The 17,199-nt window shown below is 38.7% G+C and overlaps 2 protein-coding genes across 2 annotated transcripts in view; one reads left to right on the top strand and one right to left on the bottom strand.

Annotated features, from left to right (window-relative positions):
* Nucleotides 1-15,134, top strand: CD164 (CD164 molecule). Its single transcript, XM_081343295.1, has 6 exons — nucleotides 1-295; nucleotides 6,813-6,896; nucleotides 9,527-9,604; nucleotides 10,678-10,752; nucleotides 11,734-11,823; nucleotides 12,519-15,134. Exons 1-6 carry the CDS (start codon nucleotides 181-183, stop codon nucleotides 12,677-12,679), a joined length of 603 nt encoding a protein of 200 aa, XP_081199421.1. The 5' UTR covers nucleotides 1-180; the 3' UTR covers nucleotides 12,680-15,134.
* Nucleotides 15,135-15,440: 306 nt separating this feature from the next.
* The window catches only part of LOC308677120 (coiled-coil domain-containing protein 162-like), a 48,160-nt gene continuing 46,401 nt past the window's right edge, over nucleotides 15,441-17,199 (bottom strand). The window contains exons 31-32 of the mRNA XM_081343284.1: nucleotides 16,069-16,184; nucleotides 15,441-15,800 (exon numbers count right to left, since the gene is read on the bottom strand). Of these exons, the coding sequence (XP_081199410.1) occupies nucleotides 15,690-15,800; nucleotides 16,069-16,184 (227 nt within the window). The 3' untranslated portion in view covers nucleotides 15,441-15,689. The remainder of the gene's footprint in view (nucleotides 15,801-16,068; nucleotides 16,185-17,199) is intronic.

Here is a 17,199-nt window from a genome sequence, read left to right as displayed (position 1 = left end):
CACGCCCTCGCCTTCTCCGTTCAACGGCCGCCCTCACGTGATCGCAAAGGAGGGCGGTTCGGCCGGGAAGGGAACTGACCGCGCGCGCGAGACGGGAGGGGCGTCAAACGGCCCGCTGGCACGGACGACGCTCTTCCGGGTTGTCTTCGTTTTCTTCCACCGCTTGCCGCCGCCGCCGCCATGAGCCATTACAGCCGCCGCCGCTGCTGCTTCTGGGATAGCCTGGTTTGGGCGCTGCTCCTGCCGGTTCTCGCCTTTTGCCTTATTCCGCCGAGCAAAGCAACTGTCGGAGAAGGTGAGGGAGGGGGAGTGGGAGGGGGGGCGGGGGCGCTAAAAAGGCCAGGGCCGACTTCAGGCGGTCCGTCGACTTAGCAGGCCTGGAGGCCCAAGGTTGCCGCGTATCCCCAAGGCGCAGGGGTAGGCAACCTCGGCTCTTTTATGACTCGTGGACTTCAATTCCCAGAATTACTGAGTCAGCCATGCTGGCTCAGGAATTCTGGGAGTTGAAGTCCATCAGTCATAAAAGAGCCGAGGTTGCCTACCCCTGCCCAAGGGGAAGAAGGCGTGAGAGAAGAAAAGGGAGGCGGGTGCTGCGGTTCGACCTTTCGGGCGCGTTTCGAGTTGGCGAGCCGGCTGCCAGAGTCTTGGCCGTGATGGCGGGGCGGGGGGGTGGTGGTGGTGGTGGAGGGAGGGGGGGAAAGCGGGTGGCCCGAGGACGATCGTGGGATCGCCGAAGGCCGAAGAGAGATCCCGGGTGGAAGGATCCTCCCTGCCGATCCCACCGCACCCGCGGCAAGCGCTCTTAACCACGATGTAAACAAGAGGTCGAGACTCTAGAAAGAGTACAAAGAAGAGCAACAAAGATGATTGGGGGACTGGAGGCTAAAACATACTGTATAAGGATCGGCTGGTGGAATCGGGTATGTCTAGTTTAATGAAGAGAAGGACTAGGGGGGGGGACATGATAGCAGTCTTTCAGTATCTCAGGGGCTGCCACAAAGAAGAGGGAGCCAGGCTGTTCTCCAGAGCGCCCGAAGGCAGGACAAGAAGCAACGGTTGGAAACTAGTCAAGGAGAGAAGCAACCTAGAACTAAGGAGAAACTTCCTGATAGTTAGAACAATTAATCAAGGGAACAACCTGCCTCCAGAAGCGGTGAATGCTCCAACACTGGAGGTTTTTAAGAAGAGACTGGACAGCCATTTTTCTGAAATGGTATAGGGTTTCCTGCCTGAGCAGGGGGTTGGACTAGATGACCTACAAGGTCCCTTCCAAGTTATTATTATTATTATTATGTCTGAAGCCGTTGGATGAGTGGAGACGGTTAAACGACGGTTCACAGTTGCTGCGCTTGCCGGATAAAGAAGCCACGCGGCTTCTTCTTCTTCTTCTTCTTCTTCTTCTTCTTCCTTCTTCCTTCTTCTTCTTCTTCTTCTTCTTCTTCTTCTCCTCCTTCTCCTCCTTCTCCTCCTCCTTCTCCTTCTCCTTCTCCCCTTCAGTTTGTCGGGGAATGAAATGGACGGCCGAGCGGGGGAAACGCCGATGTGTTTTGAGCCCCGTGAGACGGAGGCATGCCGTCGTCATTCGGGTCCCTTTTTGAGTTCCTTCCGCTCGCCTCCTTTAACGGGGCGAGTCGAAGAGGGACACATTTGGGCTGGAAGTAACAGGGCTGCTTCCTTTTGCAATGAAGGCTTCTGTCTTATCAGCTCTTCGGGTGGGAGTGACGTAGCCGAAGAAAGGCAGGTTTTGCCCTTCGCCTTAAATTGCTTTATATGTTTGTTCTTCGATGGTAATGAGGTACAGTACTTAAATAGGTTTGCCGGTGAGATTCAGTCCAGAGGAGGCAAAAGCTGGAATTTGTAGTTAAGAATTTCTCTCTCTGAGAAGACGGAAAACAAGGGACAAATAACTTTTTGACTACAATATAGGTCCAGATTAATCTGAAAGGGGTTTTGTTTTTTGGGGGGGTCGGGTGTTGGATTGTGTATATAATACTGTAAACTGATAAACTTATTTTATTGAGTTGGGAACTGGAGAGGCAGGGCAAGATAAAAGTTTAAAATAATCCAAATAAAAATAATAAAGCAAAATTCAAAGAGCATACTCAAAGGACCCACTAGGTCAGTGATGGTGAACCTTTTAGAGACCAAGTGCCCAAACCTCAACCCAAAACCCACTTATTTATCGCAAAAGTGCCAGACCGCGTCAGCATTGTGGTGCCCTCGGGGAGGGGCAGGAAATGCCGCCTCTGGCACACAAAAACCAGGGGCGCCAAAAATGGCCCACCGTGCTGCAAGGCGCAAAAATGGCTGCTGCAATGCTGCAGGGTGCAGCTACAAGGCACTGCACCACGTAAGAACGGGGCAGGGCTAGTGAGTTATCACGCAGGCCCTAGCCCCACCCCATTTGCAGCACGTGCGTGCTCACGGCCCCCTGCACGCATGCATGCATGTAAAATGCTTCCCCCTCGCTTTTCTTCCAGTCCACCAATTGACAATGGTTGGTGACCTTTGCTCTACCACCTCCACTTGAGCTTGCTAGTTGGCTGCTTTGCCTCCTCTGTGCTGGGCAGGGCTCCTGCTCCAGGCGGCGGTGGCAGCCTGATGGACCTGCTGCTGGCGACGGTGGTGCGCGTGCCAACAGAGAGGGCTCTGAGTGCCGTCTCTGGCACACGTGCCATAGGTTCACCACCACTGCACTAGGTCTTTCTGCTGGTAGTTTTCTGTTTCTTGGATATATTATACCACGGTTGCTGACTTGGAGGACAAAGAGGAAGACCCATAAATGTTGAAGTAAAGTTTTGGCAATGACATATAGGAATAAAAGTTGTCAGTGTGCCAATGCTGTATTAGTATTTTGTGTTACCATAAATGTAAAGTTCGAAGTAATGAGAAACAAGTTTTTCTAACAATTACAAAGAATTATAGAGTTCTTACAATAAGCATGTTAATACCTTATTTCTCATTATCAGCAATTTGGAAATTATTGTGTTTTGCACAAGATTCTTACTCCTTGTCTGTATTTGTAACAGTGAATTACGTTATAAGAACATGGCCTGATTTTTTTAAGTCTTCCAGTAACAAAAGTTATGTGGGCAACCTGCATAGTAAAAGAATAGAAAAGCTATAAAATGTAATTGCATATATTTACAACTACAGTTGAGCCCAAAGTTTTATTGCTGAGCAAGGAAATTGTTAAGTGAATTTTGCCCCATTTTATGACTTTTGCCACAGTTGTTAAGTGAACCACTGCAGTTAAGTGAATCATGCAATTATTAAGTGAATCTGGTTTCTCCCATTGACTTTGCTTGTTGGAAGCTGACTAAAAAGGTTGAGAATGGTGATCATGTGACCCCCGGAATTTTGCAAATGTGATAAATACATGCCAGTTGCCAAATGCCCAGTTTTGACCACACGACCATGGGGATGCTGTCAGTGTGAAGAACAATTATAAGTCTCTTTTTCCAATGCCATTATACTCTGAATGGTCACTAAACAAAATTGTTGTAAATCAAGGACTACCTGTACTTTAAAATTATTAAGGAACATAAGGTCTTGTATCTACTGCTGAAATGCTCTTGTGGACATTGGTTGGGTCTCTGGGCAGGGCATTCCATAAATGACGGATTGTCACACAAAAGGCTTTCTCCCTTATAGAAATCCCCATCACCACCTTTGTCGGGGGACTTGGAGAGCCTTGTTAGACGATACAGAAGTCTGGGTAGGTAAATACTGAATGAAAGAAGGTGCACCTTCAGGCAACCTGCTCCTACGCTTTTAAGGGATTTAAAGGTGAAAGCTTACACTGGATAGGGTTTAGAAATGGAGCAGTAACCAATATAGATGTTGGAAAACTGGAATAATCCGTGTCAGCTAGTCTGAGTGAGCAGTCTAACTGCTCTGTTTTAAACAGCTGAAATTGCCAGAAAGTTTTTGAAGGGAGTCCCATGTATAACACACATGGCAATAATCCAACCAGGAAGTTACCAGGATATAAATATTGTTGTAAGACTATCTCTGTCAATTAAGATAATTTATCGGTAAATCACCTGAAACTGATGAAAGGTAATCCATGCTACCACCAAACATTAGTTTATTGGCCCCCATCCTGTCCCTTACCTTGCCCAAGCACTGGTTCAGAATGCCAGTTGTCTCACCTGTTAGATAAGGAAAGTTAGAGCTAGTTGAAATCTTGAGTGTTGAGGGCGCCTCAGCCCATATCTGTGGATGGCTGCTCATCATTTTTATTTACATATGTTAAAAAGCCGTGGGAATAACATGAAACCTCAAGGGACTCTGTGGCCCAGTTGCCATGTGCAAGAACAGTAGAAAAACAGCAATTCTCCCTTATGGAAAAGGTTTCCCAAGTACAAGTGAAATCAGTATAGAACACTTCCCCCAGACTGCCTGTTCAAGAAAATACCATAATCAGTGGTATTGAAAGCTACTGAGAAAAGCACCAATAGTTATAGAAGTAGAGAATAAAGAAGATTGGAACTACTCCCTTTCTCTCATTGAGGCATTGATTGTCTTAACCAACCCCCCTACTAATTTAATAAGCCAGTACAGGTAGCCCTTGACTTATGACCACACTTGAGCCCAAAATTTTTGTGCTAAGTGAGTCATTTGTTAAGTGAATTTTGCTCCATTTTATGACATTTGGTAGGTGAATCACCTCAGTTGTTAAATTCATAGCATGGTTAAGTGAATCTGGTTTTCCTATCGACTTTGTTTGTCAGAAGATCACAAAAGGTGATCACATAACCCCAGATAGTACAACAGTCATAAAAGTGAGTCAGTTCTCAAGAGTCTGAATTTTGATCACGTGACCATGGGGATGCTGCAATAGTCATAAGTGAAAAAAAGTTCATAAGTACTTTTTTCAGCGCCGTTGTTTAACGATCACAAAATGAATTGTAAGTCAAGGACTACCTGTAATTTTAAAAGAGTTGAATACACAATTGACAGATCAATCACATACCATGCTTATCTTGGGTCTCACTAGTGAAGCTCTTCCAAAATGGGACAAGATGGTATTCTGGATGCTTCCACTTCTGGATTTGCATCAATGCTGAGGTTGAATTGTGAATGCAAGCAATTTACCGTCAAGGTTTCTTGTGGATTTCTCATGTGTTATTGAGAGTTTGGGTCTTTCTTTGGGACAGATTGGAATATGTCCCTCGCTACTTAAAAAAGCTCCATTGGATAACATTTGGAAGTCCTCCTTACTGACTTTTTAATGGGCCTTAAACTGTATTGAACTTTATTTGACATGGGTTTCTCTACGTGTATTCTAGCACAGGGGTCTGCAACCTTGACAACTTTAAGACTTGTGGATTTCAGCGTAGCTGGCTGAGGAATTCTGGGAGCTGAAGTCCACAAGTCTTAAAGTTGTCAAGGTTGCAGACTCCTGTTCTAGCGGATGCCCTACTTATTTCATAGTTCCCAATTCAGCTATATACCAAGCTGCTGCTCAGGCTCCGCTGGTAAGAAGAGAGGACTTAGGAGTGATTGCATTAACCACTCAGAACAACTCTACATTCACAAAGCAACCAGGGCTTTGACAGAGCTTTTAGGAATCTAGAAAAATCCATTTGTCACTGGGTGGATCATTGAAATTGATATCTTATCCTTAAAGATGGGGAAAGCACTGCTTGGTGCCATAAATATAAACATGACATTTCACTGTGATGATTAGGGATATTCTTGTTAAACATGAAAGAATTGAACATTTACATTAATGTCATTTGTGTATAGAATTTAGTAATTAAAAGGAGCCGTGGTGGTGCAGTGGTTAGAATACAGTATTGCAGGCTGATTCTGGTACCCACGACCAGGAGTTTGATCCTGACAGGCTCAAGGTTGACTCAGTCTTCCATCCTTCAAAAGTAAAATGAGGACCCAGATTTTTGGGGGGCAATATGCTGACAATGTAAACAACCTAGAGAGTGCTATAAAGCACTATGAAGCGGTATATAAGTCTAAGTGCTATTGTTGCTAAAACTAAATCCATTTTTCGAGTGAAGGGGAAATTGGAAAGTATTACAGAGGGTGGTGAGCACAGCAAAAGACATTGTGGGGTATCCCCTGACACCACTGGATGACATCGCCAGGGCTCACTGCCTTGGAAGAGTGAGGAAAATTCTCAGGGACGACTCACACCCTGGTCAGTATCTCTTTACTCTCCTACCATCAGGTAGGAGATACAGGAGTATAGCCAGCTGTACCAAAAGGCTTTTATCCATGAGCTGTTAGGCTCTTGAATGGGAAATAATTTTATAATTTTATGTATGATTGACTTGTGAGGCTGGTATGTTGTGCAATTAGCTCACATGGTGCAACAAGATGGTGGGTTTGTTGTCACTGTGAGTTGTGGGGGGGGCACGAAGGGAGGCTCAGCCAATTTCAATGTATACATGGTTGTACTTTGACAATAAAGGTTCATTCATTCAAGAGCTTTAAGGCATATAGACACATAAATTTGGCATGAAAATAATATTGCAATAGATTAACCTAATACTTTCTGAGCCAAGAATAGCTAACAAAAGTAGTTGCTGAAGAACCAAATTCTAAATATTAATAATTCATAGTGTGTAATGCTTTGTCTACCCCTTCCTCCCCTTTGTTAATTTTCCATTTAAAAATGAAAACTGTCACAAGTATTTCTGAATTTTGGTTCACCTATAAAGTTTCTATGATGCAAAGTATCTTTAGTCATCAATGATATATCATAGCTTTTAAGTTTAAGCTGTTATTTTTTACATTTCTACCTATTGTTAACTGGCTTATTTTTTACAATTTATTTTGTTTTCTAGTTGGCTGTGAAAGACATATAAATTGTAGTTCCTGCATTTCTACTGAATCAACTCAGCTGAATTGCACATGGCTTCAGTGCAAAGGTAAATTGAATTACATTCAACTATAATACTTCTGATTTACTACATTTGTTTTTCTGAATTTATAATTTATAACAGTTTTTTGGGGGGCAGGATTTGTGGGGGGGTTTTAAAAAATGGAAACTAAATCTAGTCTTAGTAAAAATTATTTGCAAAATCAAATGTTTATTGTGGCTAAAGGCCAGCATGTATTAAAACTCAATGCTGTAATATAAAACAGTTTACATCTACAGTATATAAAAAATAAAACTAGTCAAATCAGCAGCTGCAAAATCAGAATTTAGCTGCATATAAAGTAACATTCATGACTATCTGAAAGTAGAAGTTGTGTGGTAGATCAGAGTAAACAGGAAATGTATTTAAATGTGAGATTATTTATTTATTTATTTTATTTATTTTTATTTTAATTCCATTTATATCCCGCCCTTCTCCGAAGACTCAGGGCGGCTTTACAAGCTTAGCAGTAGCCTTCATTCTATGTATATGCCTGCTTATTAGGGCTTTCACACACACCCCCAAGCGGCATTATTACAAAGTCAGCTTAATTGCCCCCAACAATCTGGGTCCTCATTTTACCTACCTCGGAAGGATGGAAGGCTGAGTCAACCTTGAGCCTGGTGGGATGCGAACCTGCACTAATTGCAGGCAGCTGGTGTTACTTAAGGAGGCATTAGCCCACTGCTCCACCAAGGCTCTATCAAATCTGAATGTAAAATGGGCAATGTAATGTGTGTCTCAATAGCCCCTTTGCAGTGTGGGCTAAACTTTAGCCCAACTGGGATATTTTTGTGTATCCCAGGACTAGTAGGAAGGACATATATCAAGCCAAATAAAATGTCCTATATTTAGGGATTGTAATTTGTTTTAGGTATATAACTCATTAAGGATAAATGAGCTGGTGAAGACTATGTCATTGGGAAAGATGCTACATCTAATGAGAGATCAATATTTTTAATCTGCTGCCTCAACATCACTTCCATGTTTGTAGATATGTAAAGTTGGGATAATGAAAAGCTAAGAAGCTCCAATTTCTATACAGAAAACAGGATAACACAAAAGTTGTCAGTAAGGATTACAACTCTCCATATCTTCCTATCCTTATTATCAGCATTCATAATACGATAGATTTATCTTTTGAGCCTTTCATAACTCCATTCATATGATTCTGCAGTCCGCTCATTTATTTTCTCTATATGGTCAAAATACCTTCTTATACTTATTTTAAATTACTTCCTGTTTTCTGATTATTCTGCTAGTATAAGGTAAAGGTAAAGGTTCCCCCGCACACGTGTGCTAGTCGTTTCCGACTCTAGGGGCCGGTGCTCATCTCCGTTTCAAAGCCGAAGAGCCAGCGCTTGTCCGAGGACGTCTCTGTGGTCATGTGGCCGGCATGACTAGACTAGTATCTACCATCTAGGACAGGGGTATCAAACTGCCGGCCCGCAGGCCGGACGCGTCATCCCAAAACCGTGTCCACCCCATTGCCAGCAACGGAGAAAAAGCTCCGATACATTGCGTGATGTCATGTGACGTCGCAAGTTTGACATGTCTGATCTAGGACATTTGTCCACGTACTGACGCAAAAAAATATGGTTGCTAAAATGGCACAGTATTGATAAATTGCAACCTAATGAAAGCAGAGAAAGAGATTGCATTGAAAAGGAAATGGCAAGAAAGTATTGGAATAATGAAAAGTTGAAACAATTTGCAGTAAAAACTACTGAGGGGGTAACATTGGAAATTGTTTCAGATTATACCGTGGCAATGTTTAAGAATTCTTCCCCTCTCCCCTTGTGTCTTCTATTATTTCTAAATACATAGAACCTAATAAAATTAAAGGTGAAAAAAGCTAAGAGATGAGTATGTGTGTGTGTGTGGGGGGGGGTTTCTTTTACACATTGAACCAATTTTTTACTGTAAATTTCTACATGTTTTACAAGATTTCCTACCTGTATTTTTATGTTTATAATGCTGTTATATTGAAACAATCTATTGTTAATTTATAAACCAGATTAAATCTTTTTGGAAGGAGCTTTTTAATAATTTAGTAAAGCATGAGGATGAATACTATCAGTTCTCTAGCACCCTTCCATTCTGTTTATTATATATCTGCTATCTTTCAAATGTAACCTATATGAAATCAATAATAGTGAAAAAGAAATCAAAATGTCACAAATAGTAACTGAATAGATAACATTGGGTATAGTGAAACTTTGCATTAACTGTCCCCTTTTTAATGGACTTCGGATTCAGTGGATAAAGTACTTGCCTCCAAATCTTCCCTGCCCCCTCCCCAAAATGGACAAAATCCATTTAATCTGACAAATCTGAGGCAATTAAATGTATGTTAATTTTATTTCATTTGAACTCATTTACAGTATGTAAATGCAAGATAATATAAATAATGTGTAAAATATGTTATTTGTGGTTTTATGCAATTTGACAAACTGCTGCAAATGTAATTTGCAATTTAACAGACATTGTGGAATAACAGACTCTCCCTAAATATTTTATTAAATCAGAACTTCACTGGGGGTTTTTAAGGACATTGTAAAGCAATGTTTATAGTAAGAATTGTAGCCAAATGCTTTAAAGTTTCATTCATTAAAAGCTGGAGTTTTTTTCTCTATAAGGAAAGTCATCTCGGTGCACAAATTCCACAAGCATGGATCCTGGTTGTACTGCTGTTTCTGAAAATGGGACATGTGCGGGTGAGTATGCATATATGATGATAAAGACAACATGTTGATAAATATTGTATTTTACTGTTTCTGTGTTTCTTTATTTTCCCTATTGTTTATGGAATACAAATTTCTATTGAGAACCCTATTTTAAAAAAGGATGAACTCTGCAGTGCTTTCAAAATATGAGGCAATTTGGATCTTTCTGATGCAACCTTACAACTTTTTCCTCTGTTTTAACAGTTTGTTAAATGTTAATAAGCTTCATTTCCACATTTACTATAGAGTAGACTTCTTGTTGAATGAAAATGTAAGTTACTGGTTTTACTCTGGAAACATAAATGAAACAATAATATTTAGCAGGCTGATAAACCTTTTTAAGATTTCTTTCTAAAGCCTGAATATTGTTTAGGTTTTTCCATGGGTTCACAAGATGAAAGATTCTGTACAGGTAGTCCTTGAGTTAGGACCACAGTTGAGCCCAAAATTTCTGTTGCTAAGTGAGTCATTTGTTAAGTGGATTTTACCCCATTTTACTATCTATCTTGCTTCAATTGTTCTTTGTTCTCTCTCTGTGTGTGTGTGTGTGTGTGTGTTTCTTTAATACTTGCTGATGTCATAGATCCCATCTTGTTTTAAGTCTCTTTCGTGCCCTCAGTTCTTCGTGCTGTATACACAAACTTGATTTAGCTTATGCTATTCATCTAAATACTTATTTATAACCTTTAGATTTCAATACAGAGATGAGCAATAGCAAGTAACAAAGGAATGCAAGATAGAATTACTGCTGCAGTTATTAGCTTTGCATGATATTTCTTTTAAATATGTCAGGCCAAACGCTGTATGCTAGATTCAAATTTATCTTACTTAAAGATCTTTCAAAAATGTCAAATGGGTCAAAGAGCATAGCAGACTGTAAGGTAAGTGTGTGAAGGGAGGTTGGTGCCTCAGGTATTGTATCATTTAATTACAAGTTACTCAGCCAAAGATTTATTTGTACGTAAGAACCCTAGAAGAATTCTCAGCCTATATATCGCAACTATTATTAAGTCTCTCTGGTTTTCTTAATCAGTTTTATGCTTCATGGATGTTTTGTTTTTTAGATTTTCCGATCAGTACTACCGTAGCTAGTAATGCCACCACAGCTAGTAATGCCACCACAGTCACCAGCCCTACAGGTAACAAAAAGAGAAAAAAATGTGCATTGATGTAGACATACTGTTTTAAGTTAATATGATCCAATAATGAATCTGTAGTAAAATAAGTATTTGAAGAGATGTAGGTTTTTTACTTACATGCTTATATGATTCTTGTGCTCTAGAGTAATTGTGTTCAGTTATATAGTAATTTGATAAATCTGTAGATCAAGTAAAATATGCTTTGAGAGTATGTGTTAGTATTGTTCAAGTAACAGTAACAAAATTATAAATGTACTGCAATTCATAAATTGGTGTTTCTTAGTATTTCTTCTCTACAAAAATTTCAGTTTCTATATTTCCATTCTCTTCTCATGAGTAATTTCTTGTATAACTGGTAAAATTTTAAATGTACCTGCATTTACCATATTTTTCCTTGACTACTTTTAGAAATTCCTCCTAGTTGAAACTACAGTGATAATATTGAATGTTGGAGTTTCAACCCAATTAATTTGCACAGCAACAAAGAGATCTAGTTGTGCTGAAATGCATAATAGTTATAGAAATAACTCAGGAGGTGATATCCATCTACTTGATCAAGAAAATGCAAAAACACACAAGAAACATATATTTTCTTCAAAATCCTCACCGCCTAAATATGTAATAACAAATGTGCAGGCTGTATGCTCCTTTTCCTGATCTCTTTCCTCCACTAGTCTCAATAACAATGCAAGGGTCTTGTTTTACATTCTTGTTCTTGGCAGTCTCCAATTGAAGGTCAATATTTTTGGTGGGTTTCCATTTATGATATTGCCCTCTTTTATATTTGATTCTTAAATTGTGCTCAGTATATCATTATTTTTTTTATAATTTTCATAGTTCTTTAAAATATAGGGAAAAAAATAGCTAAAATGTGTGGTCTTAAGTTCAGTAATTTGAACCACAAGTAGGATTCTATAATTTATACATGTACATTCCTGTTTCAAGGCAAATAAAGTGATATAAACTGTTTCTTTATAACAGCTAGTACAATTAACGCAACTTCATCGACAAGAGCACCTGTTGTGAATAGTACAACAATTGCCACTACTTCTATTATTACTACTAAAACAGGTAAAAATTAATTTAACAGACATTCATAATGAACTCTGTTGTCTTGAGGAAAGTTACTTATAAGACAGTTCTTGTGTGAATAAGAAAAAGCAAAAGGCAACTGAACTGTGAATTAAATAAAATACATTTTATTTTTTAAATGTCCATTTTCAAACACCGGAAAACAACAGAGTCAAATTGGATAATAATGTTCCCTTCCAGGGCAATAAGGGATCGTGTACAAAATATCTGAATCATAAGCAGTGTCTTTTTTCAGTTGCTTCATAAGCTTTGTGCTTAGTTGTACTTAGCTTTAATGATTCCAAGGGAGATACTGTATATCCACACTGCAGAGTGGGAAGGGAATCAGCAAGTAAATTCCAACTCATAATACTTTTTAGATCATTCTCTTGAGAGTTTGCAAGATCATTAAATCCTACAAGATTTGCATTTAATTGTAAAAAAATCATGTATCTGTGGACTCTATAGCATTGTCACACAGGATGTAAATAATCTGAACAGGTTTAAACAGCAATTGACCTTGCCTGCTTGTAGCATCTAATCTGGAAAAGGATTAATTTGTAACTTCTTTCATAGAAGAGTGTATCCAAACTCTGTTTCATAGAGAGAGAACTGTAGAACTGATTTTTAGATGATAGAAAATAAGACATAGAAAATATAATTCAGTAAATCACTATTATCTTCTTATTTGACAGGCACACCTCTCACACCAACTGCCAAGCCATCACATCACAAAGCAAGTTTTGATGCAGCCAGTTTCATTGGTGGTATTGTACTTGTGCTGGGTCTGCAAGCAGTAATCTTCTTTCTGTATAAATTTTGCAAGTCCAAAGAACAAAACTATCATACTCTCTAGGAAATGTTGCTTTTTAAGTGGACTTAGAATAGCTCAATATTTATGGTTAGCTACACCAAAAGATGCTTATTCTTTATGGAATACAGCAGTTCAAGATATTATTTTTCAAAATTTAAAAAAAAATAGGTCTGCAACATGCTTGGAATAAGGTTGTGTGAATCATGTCGTGCTGAACAGAAATATTTGCAATATTCTGCATGAACCCTTATTTGCTGTTTTAAATTTCTTTAGTAGCTGCTACTGTAGAATCTACTCTTTTATTTGATATGCCAAATGTAGCTGTTAATACTTATTGCATTTAGTGGCAGCAATGTTCCTGATAGATAATTTTACAATTACAGTGATTTATTAGGTTTAGATACAATATCCCCCTGCATCATTATTAAAACAGATTACTGTTAACTTGACATCAGAAAATTATCTGTGAAAACTATGACTTTTTATCTTGTTCAGCTTGGAAATTGGAAGAGATTTGTACGATGTTTTTAGGATATTTTTTTCTTAAGAAATATGAATGCCCATATTTTTCCATATTATATGATGTTACAAGGATGATTGTTTTCTAATATAAGTGTAAGCATCTATAGGAAGAATGATGATCAAAAGATACAAGTTCCCTGGTGCATAAGGAAGAAGGACCAGTGCCTTAATTAGCAGATTGCAAATTGAAGTGTTGTGCCATCTTATATTTTGAGGTTCAGTGAATGTCATTCCATTTGCACCAAGTTTTCTCCATTAGACATATGAACCTCAGCACTATATGCTAACATCGTTAACTGTTTTCATGTGTGTTAATACAATGTATTGGGTCTATTTTTTTGAGGAATTAGATCCATTGAGGAAAATAGATTGGGCAAGCTACATTGTGATGAATTTATCCAACTGATTTTTGTGGGCCTGTTAAATGTGGCAAATATGGATTCAATCTGCTGTATCCAGGCTTTGTTTTACTGTTTCTAAAGCCATGTGTCTGTAGCCTTCAAATTACCTGCCTTAGAAAATGCTGTGCTTTTCATATGAAGATAATTTTAGCAAACACAGTTTGTGCTCGCAACATTATGGATATTTTAAAGGTACTGTAGTCCTGCATGGATATGGGAATATTTTATTCCCACATAGCAATATTCCACCTGTAGGTTTCTTAATACAGTGAATTGTGTGATAGAACAGTTGTGATAGAAACAAAGTTGAATGCTTGAACTAAGTTATTTTGATTATTCTCTGAATAAGTCATATTGCAGTTGTGATAAATACAATTGAAATAATCAAAACTCAGTTTTATAGGGTTATGTGTTTTTGCTGGATGAGCTCCACTCAAAAAGGAACTACAGTACTTGGTGTTATGCTGGCGACAAAATTGACTCTGTAGATTCATTGTTAAAAATATTAACATCATTCTAATTTCCTTAATCCTTTTAATTTGACTAAAGTTTACTTCAATATTAGCTAGAAAGTCAATTTGTAATATATAGTAGAGAGTACTGTAATTTTAAAGAATCTTCCGACAACTGCACTCATAAAAGACAATAGCTCAGGTGAGTGAAACAGTGGAACTGACTATTCCATTCAGACATTTCCAAATTAGGTGGTGTGCATTTAATGGCCTTATGGTAGTCATTTTTACCCAGCTCCCCATGGTCTTTATAAATTAAAGTTAAGCTGAAAAGATTGTCAAATTTAACATAATGTTAATGAAATTCTAAAGAATGATAGCTTAAAAGTGCAGTTAATATTAGATAAACGTATTCTTCAGACTAAAAAAGACTAAAGAGCTCTCTACTTTTTGCTTCCATGCTTATTCTTAAGTGACTGTTAATATTTATTTTGTAGATTTAAAGGGAAAAATGTTTCAAAACTGACAGTGCAGTATGCACTTTCAAAATCAAAATGTGAGATGATTTTGTTACTGAGCCAAGAATACCTGTCAAACATATTAAAACATGTATTCCTAAATACAGTGAACCCTCCTTCAAGTGCCTTAAATTTTCTTAATATTGGCCTCAAGTCAGGAAAAGAAACTTTAATCAATATATCTGCCCCTTAGTGTCAGCAGTTGCTCTTTTCCAATGATTTTAGAAAATTCAGGTGTTAGTATTACCTTTCAGGAAATTATATTTTCTATTCGGGTGACATAAAGCTATATGTTTAGTTACGAGGGCATTTCTAACAATTTCATGCCATGGCAGATTTGATTTTCTAAACCAGCTTCATCTGGTAATCTACCAAACTATAGCGAACACATTAAGGGGCTTCCCTCTTATTCACATATTTCAATTCTTTACCATCTAGATTTAGGTAGATAAAACTTTTGTTTTCAGTATAATGCCATTACATATGAATTAGTAAAAACAGATTTTTATCACTTCTTTGCTGGTTGTTTGAAATTCAGCATATTGGTGTTTTTTTTAAGCAATTGTCTGTATGGAATAATGATCACGTGGACTTTAATTCCTTAGATAGTAAATTGTGACTTTCATTCTTTATCTCGATTGTTCTTAGAACTCTCATATGCAAATATACTGCATAGGCAATGGAATGTTATAGATACTATGTACTGCATATGTGGTGTTGTCACTGAAATTGCAATGCAAATGCAAATTATTTACAATCGTAATACCAAAATAATAAATCATTTATTAAAATGCTTTTTTGTCCAAGTAAGTTACTTACAGCATAACAACGTAATAAAACGTTACATTGACAGCAGGTAACTGCTACATTTTTTTATAAAGCATTGGTTATTTAGGGGACCCATGAGATCATTTGTTTAAGAAATATCAAACTACAGCTTTATACAATGCATGTGCGTCGTATACAATGACTAGGTAACTTTCAAAAGAACAACAATGAAACCTGAGTATGGCATGACGAAGCCAAAATCTTTATTCTGATATTATTACTCAAAAGCTTTGAAGAAAATGTGGAGAAAAAGTATTAACATTACTGACAACAACTATGTGCACATTAATGCTTTCAGTTTTGGTTAATGACAAATGTAAATAGTACCCGTCTATTTTTGAGATGGTTTTTGCTCTTGTTGCACAGGAAAAGTAGAATGAGAGGTTTGGGTAAGATCTGGCAATAGACCATCTAGTGCTCTATTTCTCCATCCTGAAGGGACCTGGAAAGGCAAAGTTTGTTATTTTTATGTTTTGCACTCTGAATAGCTAATGTTTCAAAGATTTGGGAATGGCTATTTTTTGTAGCAGAATAATTTGGGGAAGCAAAGCAGAGGAAAAGCCACTGCATATCTGAGGTGTATACACATGCAAGAATAACCGTTATTTTTTCATAGTGAAGCTCTTTAAAAATTACATTCAAATTAATGTACTTGTTGCTTTCTTAACTGCATAACCTGTTTAATGTTTTCATTAACTTTCACTACTCACTGTTTTTGGTCTTGGAATCTTCTCTAACTTGGTTTTGGCTGTCAAAAGATGCTGGATGGAATCCTTGGTTAATATGAATGTTGGCAGCTCTGCATTCTGACTGCATGAAGAAGAGCCTGAAATATAAATGCAGTATATAATATAATTGTATATAGTTGTGCATCCAAAAACAAAACCTCTCATTGCCCTCCCCCCTCCTGCAAAAAAGTCAATAATAGCTTACCTTCTGTTAGGCAAAAATATCCCTATAAAATACACTGTAACAAAAATAAGGAATGCTTCCTCACCCTAGGAAGAGGGATAGCATCACTTATCAAAAAAGTGATTTATTTCAGGCAAATCTATAATCTCTTTTTTGTTTGCATAGCCATGCTTAATAGCATCTTACTTAACAATTGTAGATCAAGGCTTTTCAACCAGTGGTACGGGTACCACCTGTGGTACATTGGCACCTGGTAGGTGGTACGCGACCATCCTAGAAAAGTGGTAGCGGGGGAGGGGAATGAGCTGAAGTGGCAGCACCGTACTAGATGGCTGGAGCTGCAGGGCTGTCAGGGCTCAGTGGAAGCGCCAGGATCAGCACTTCTTCAGGGCTGTCTGGGCTCAGCGGAAGCACCAGGATCAGCGTCAGGCTCCAGCTGGAGCTCGGCGCTGATCCTGGCGCTTCTGAGCCCAGAAGAAGCACCGATCAGCTGGAATGTTGCAGCATCTCCAGGGTCTTGTGATTTACATTCAGATGCTTGGCAACTGATTCATATTTATGATGGTCACACTGTCCCAGGGTCATGTGAAGTGACCAAAACCTGCTGCAACCACTTAGCAGACAGGGGGAATAAAAACCACACCCCCACCCCACCCCCGCTGCCAATCCTCAACAGAAATGCTCACAACAATGAAAACCTCGGACAGGAAGAAGAGCGCCGCCGGGCGGGCGAGCAGGCAGGTGTCTTGCTCGGCTGTGGCTTGGGGGGCACTTTTTTCAGTGCCATTGTAACTTCAAACAGTCACTAAGTGAACTGTTGTAAGTCGAGAACTACCTGTACTTCATCACTTGTTTCCTTTTTTTTTTGGTCAAGTTTTTGACACCTTGCTAGGTGACTGGTAGTACTAGGATGTTGCCATATCCTAAAA

This window comes from Vipera berus (assembly GCF_964194415.1).
Source record: "Vipera berus genome assembly, chromosome: 1".
Classification (NCBI taxonomy): Eukaryota; Metazoa; Chordata; class Lepidosauria; order Squamata; family Viperidae; genus Vipera; species Vipera berus.
Note: the sequence above shows the minus strand (reverse complement) of the source record. Positions and strands in the feature narration are given on the sequence as shown.

Excerpts from the sequence above, each read along its gene's own strand:
- CD164 (XM_081343295.1), top strand. The coding sequence starts at position 181 with ATGAGCCATTACAGCCGCCGCCGCTGCTGCTTCTGGGATAGCCTGGTT. Across the intron at positions 6,897-9,526 it reads CACATGGCTTCAGTGCAAAG|GAAAGTCATCTCGGTGCACA; the intron begins GTAAATTGAATT and ends TTTCTCTATAAG. Across the intron at positions 11,824-12,518 it reads TATTATTACTACTAAAACAG|GCACACCTCTCACACCAACT; the intron begins GTAAAAATTAAT and ends CTTATTTGACAG.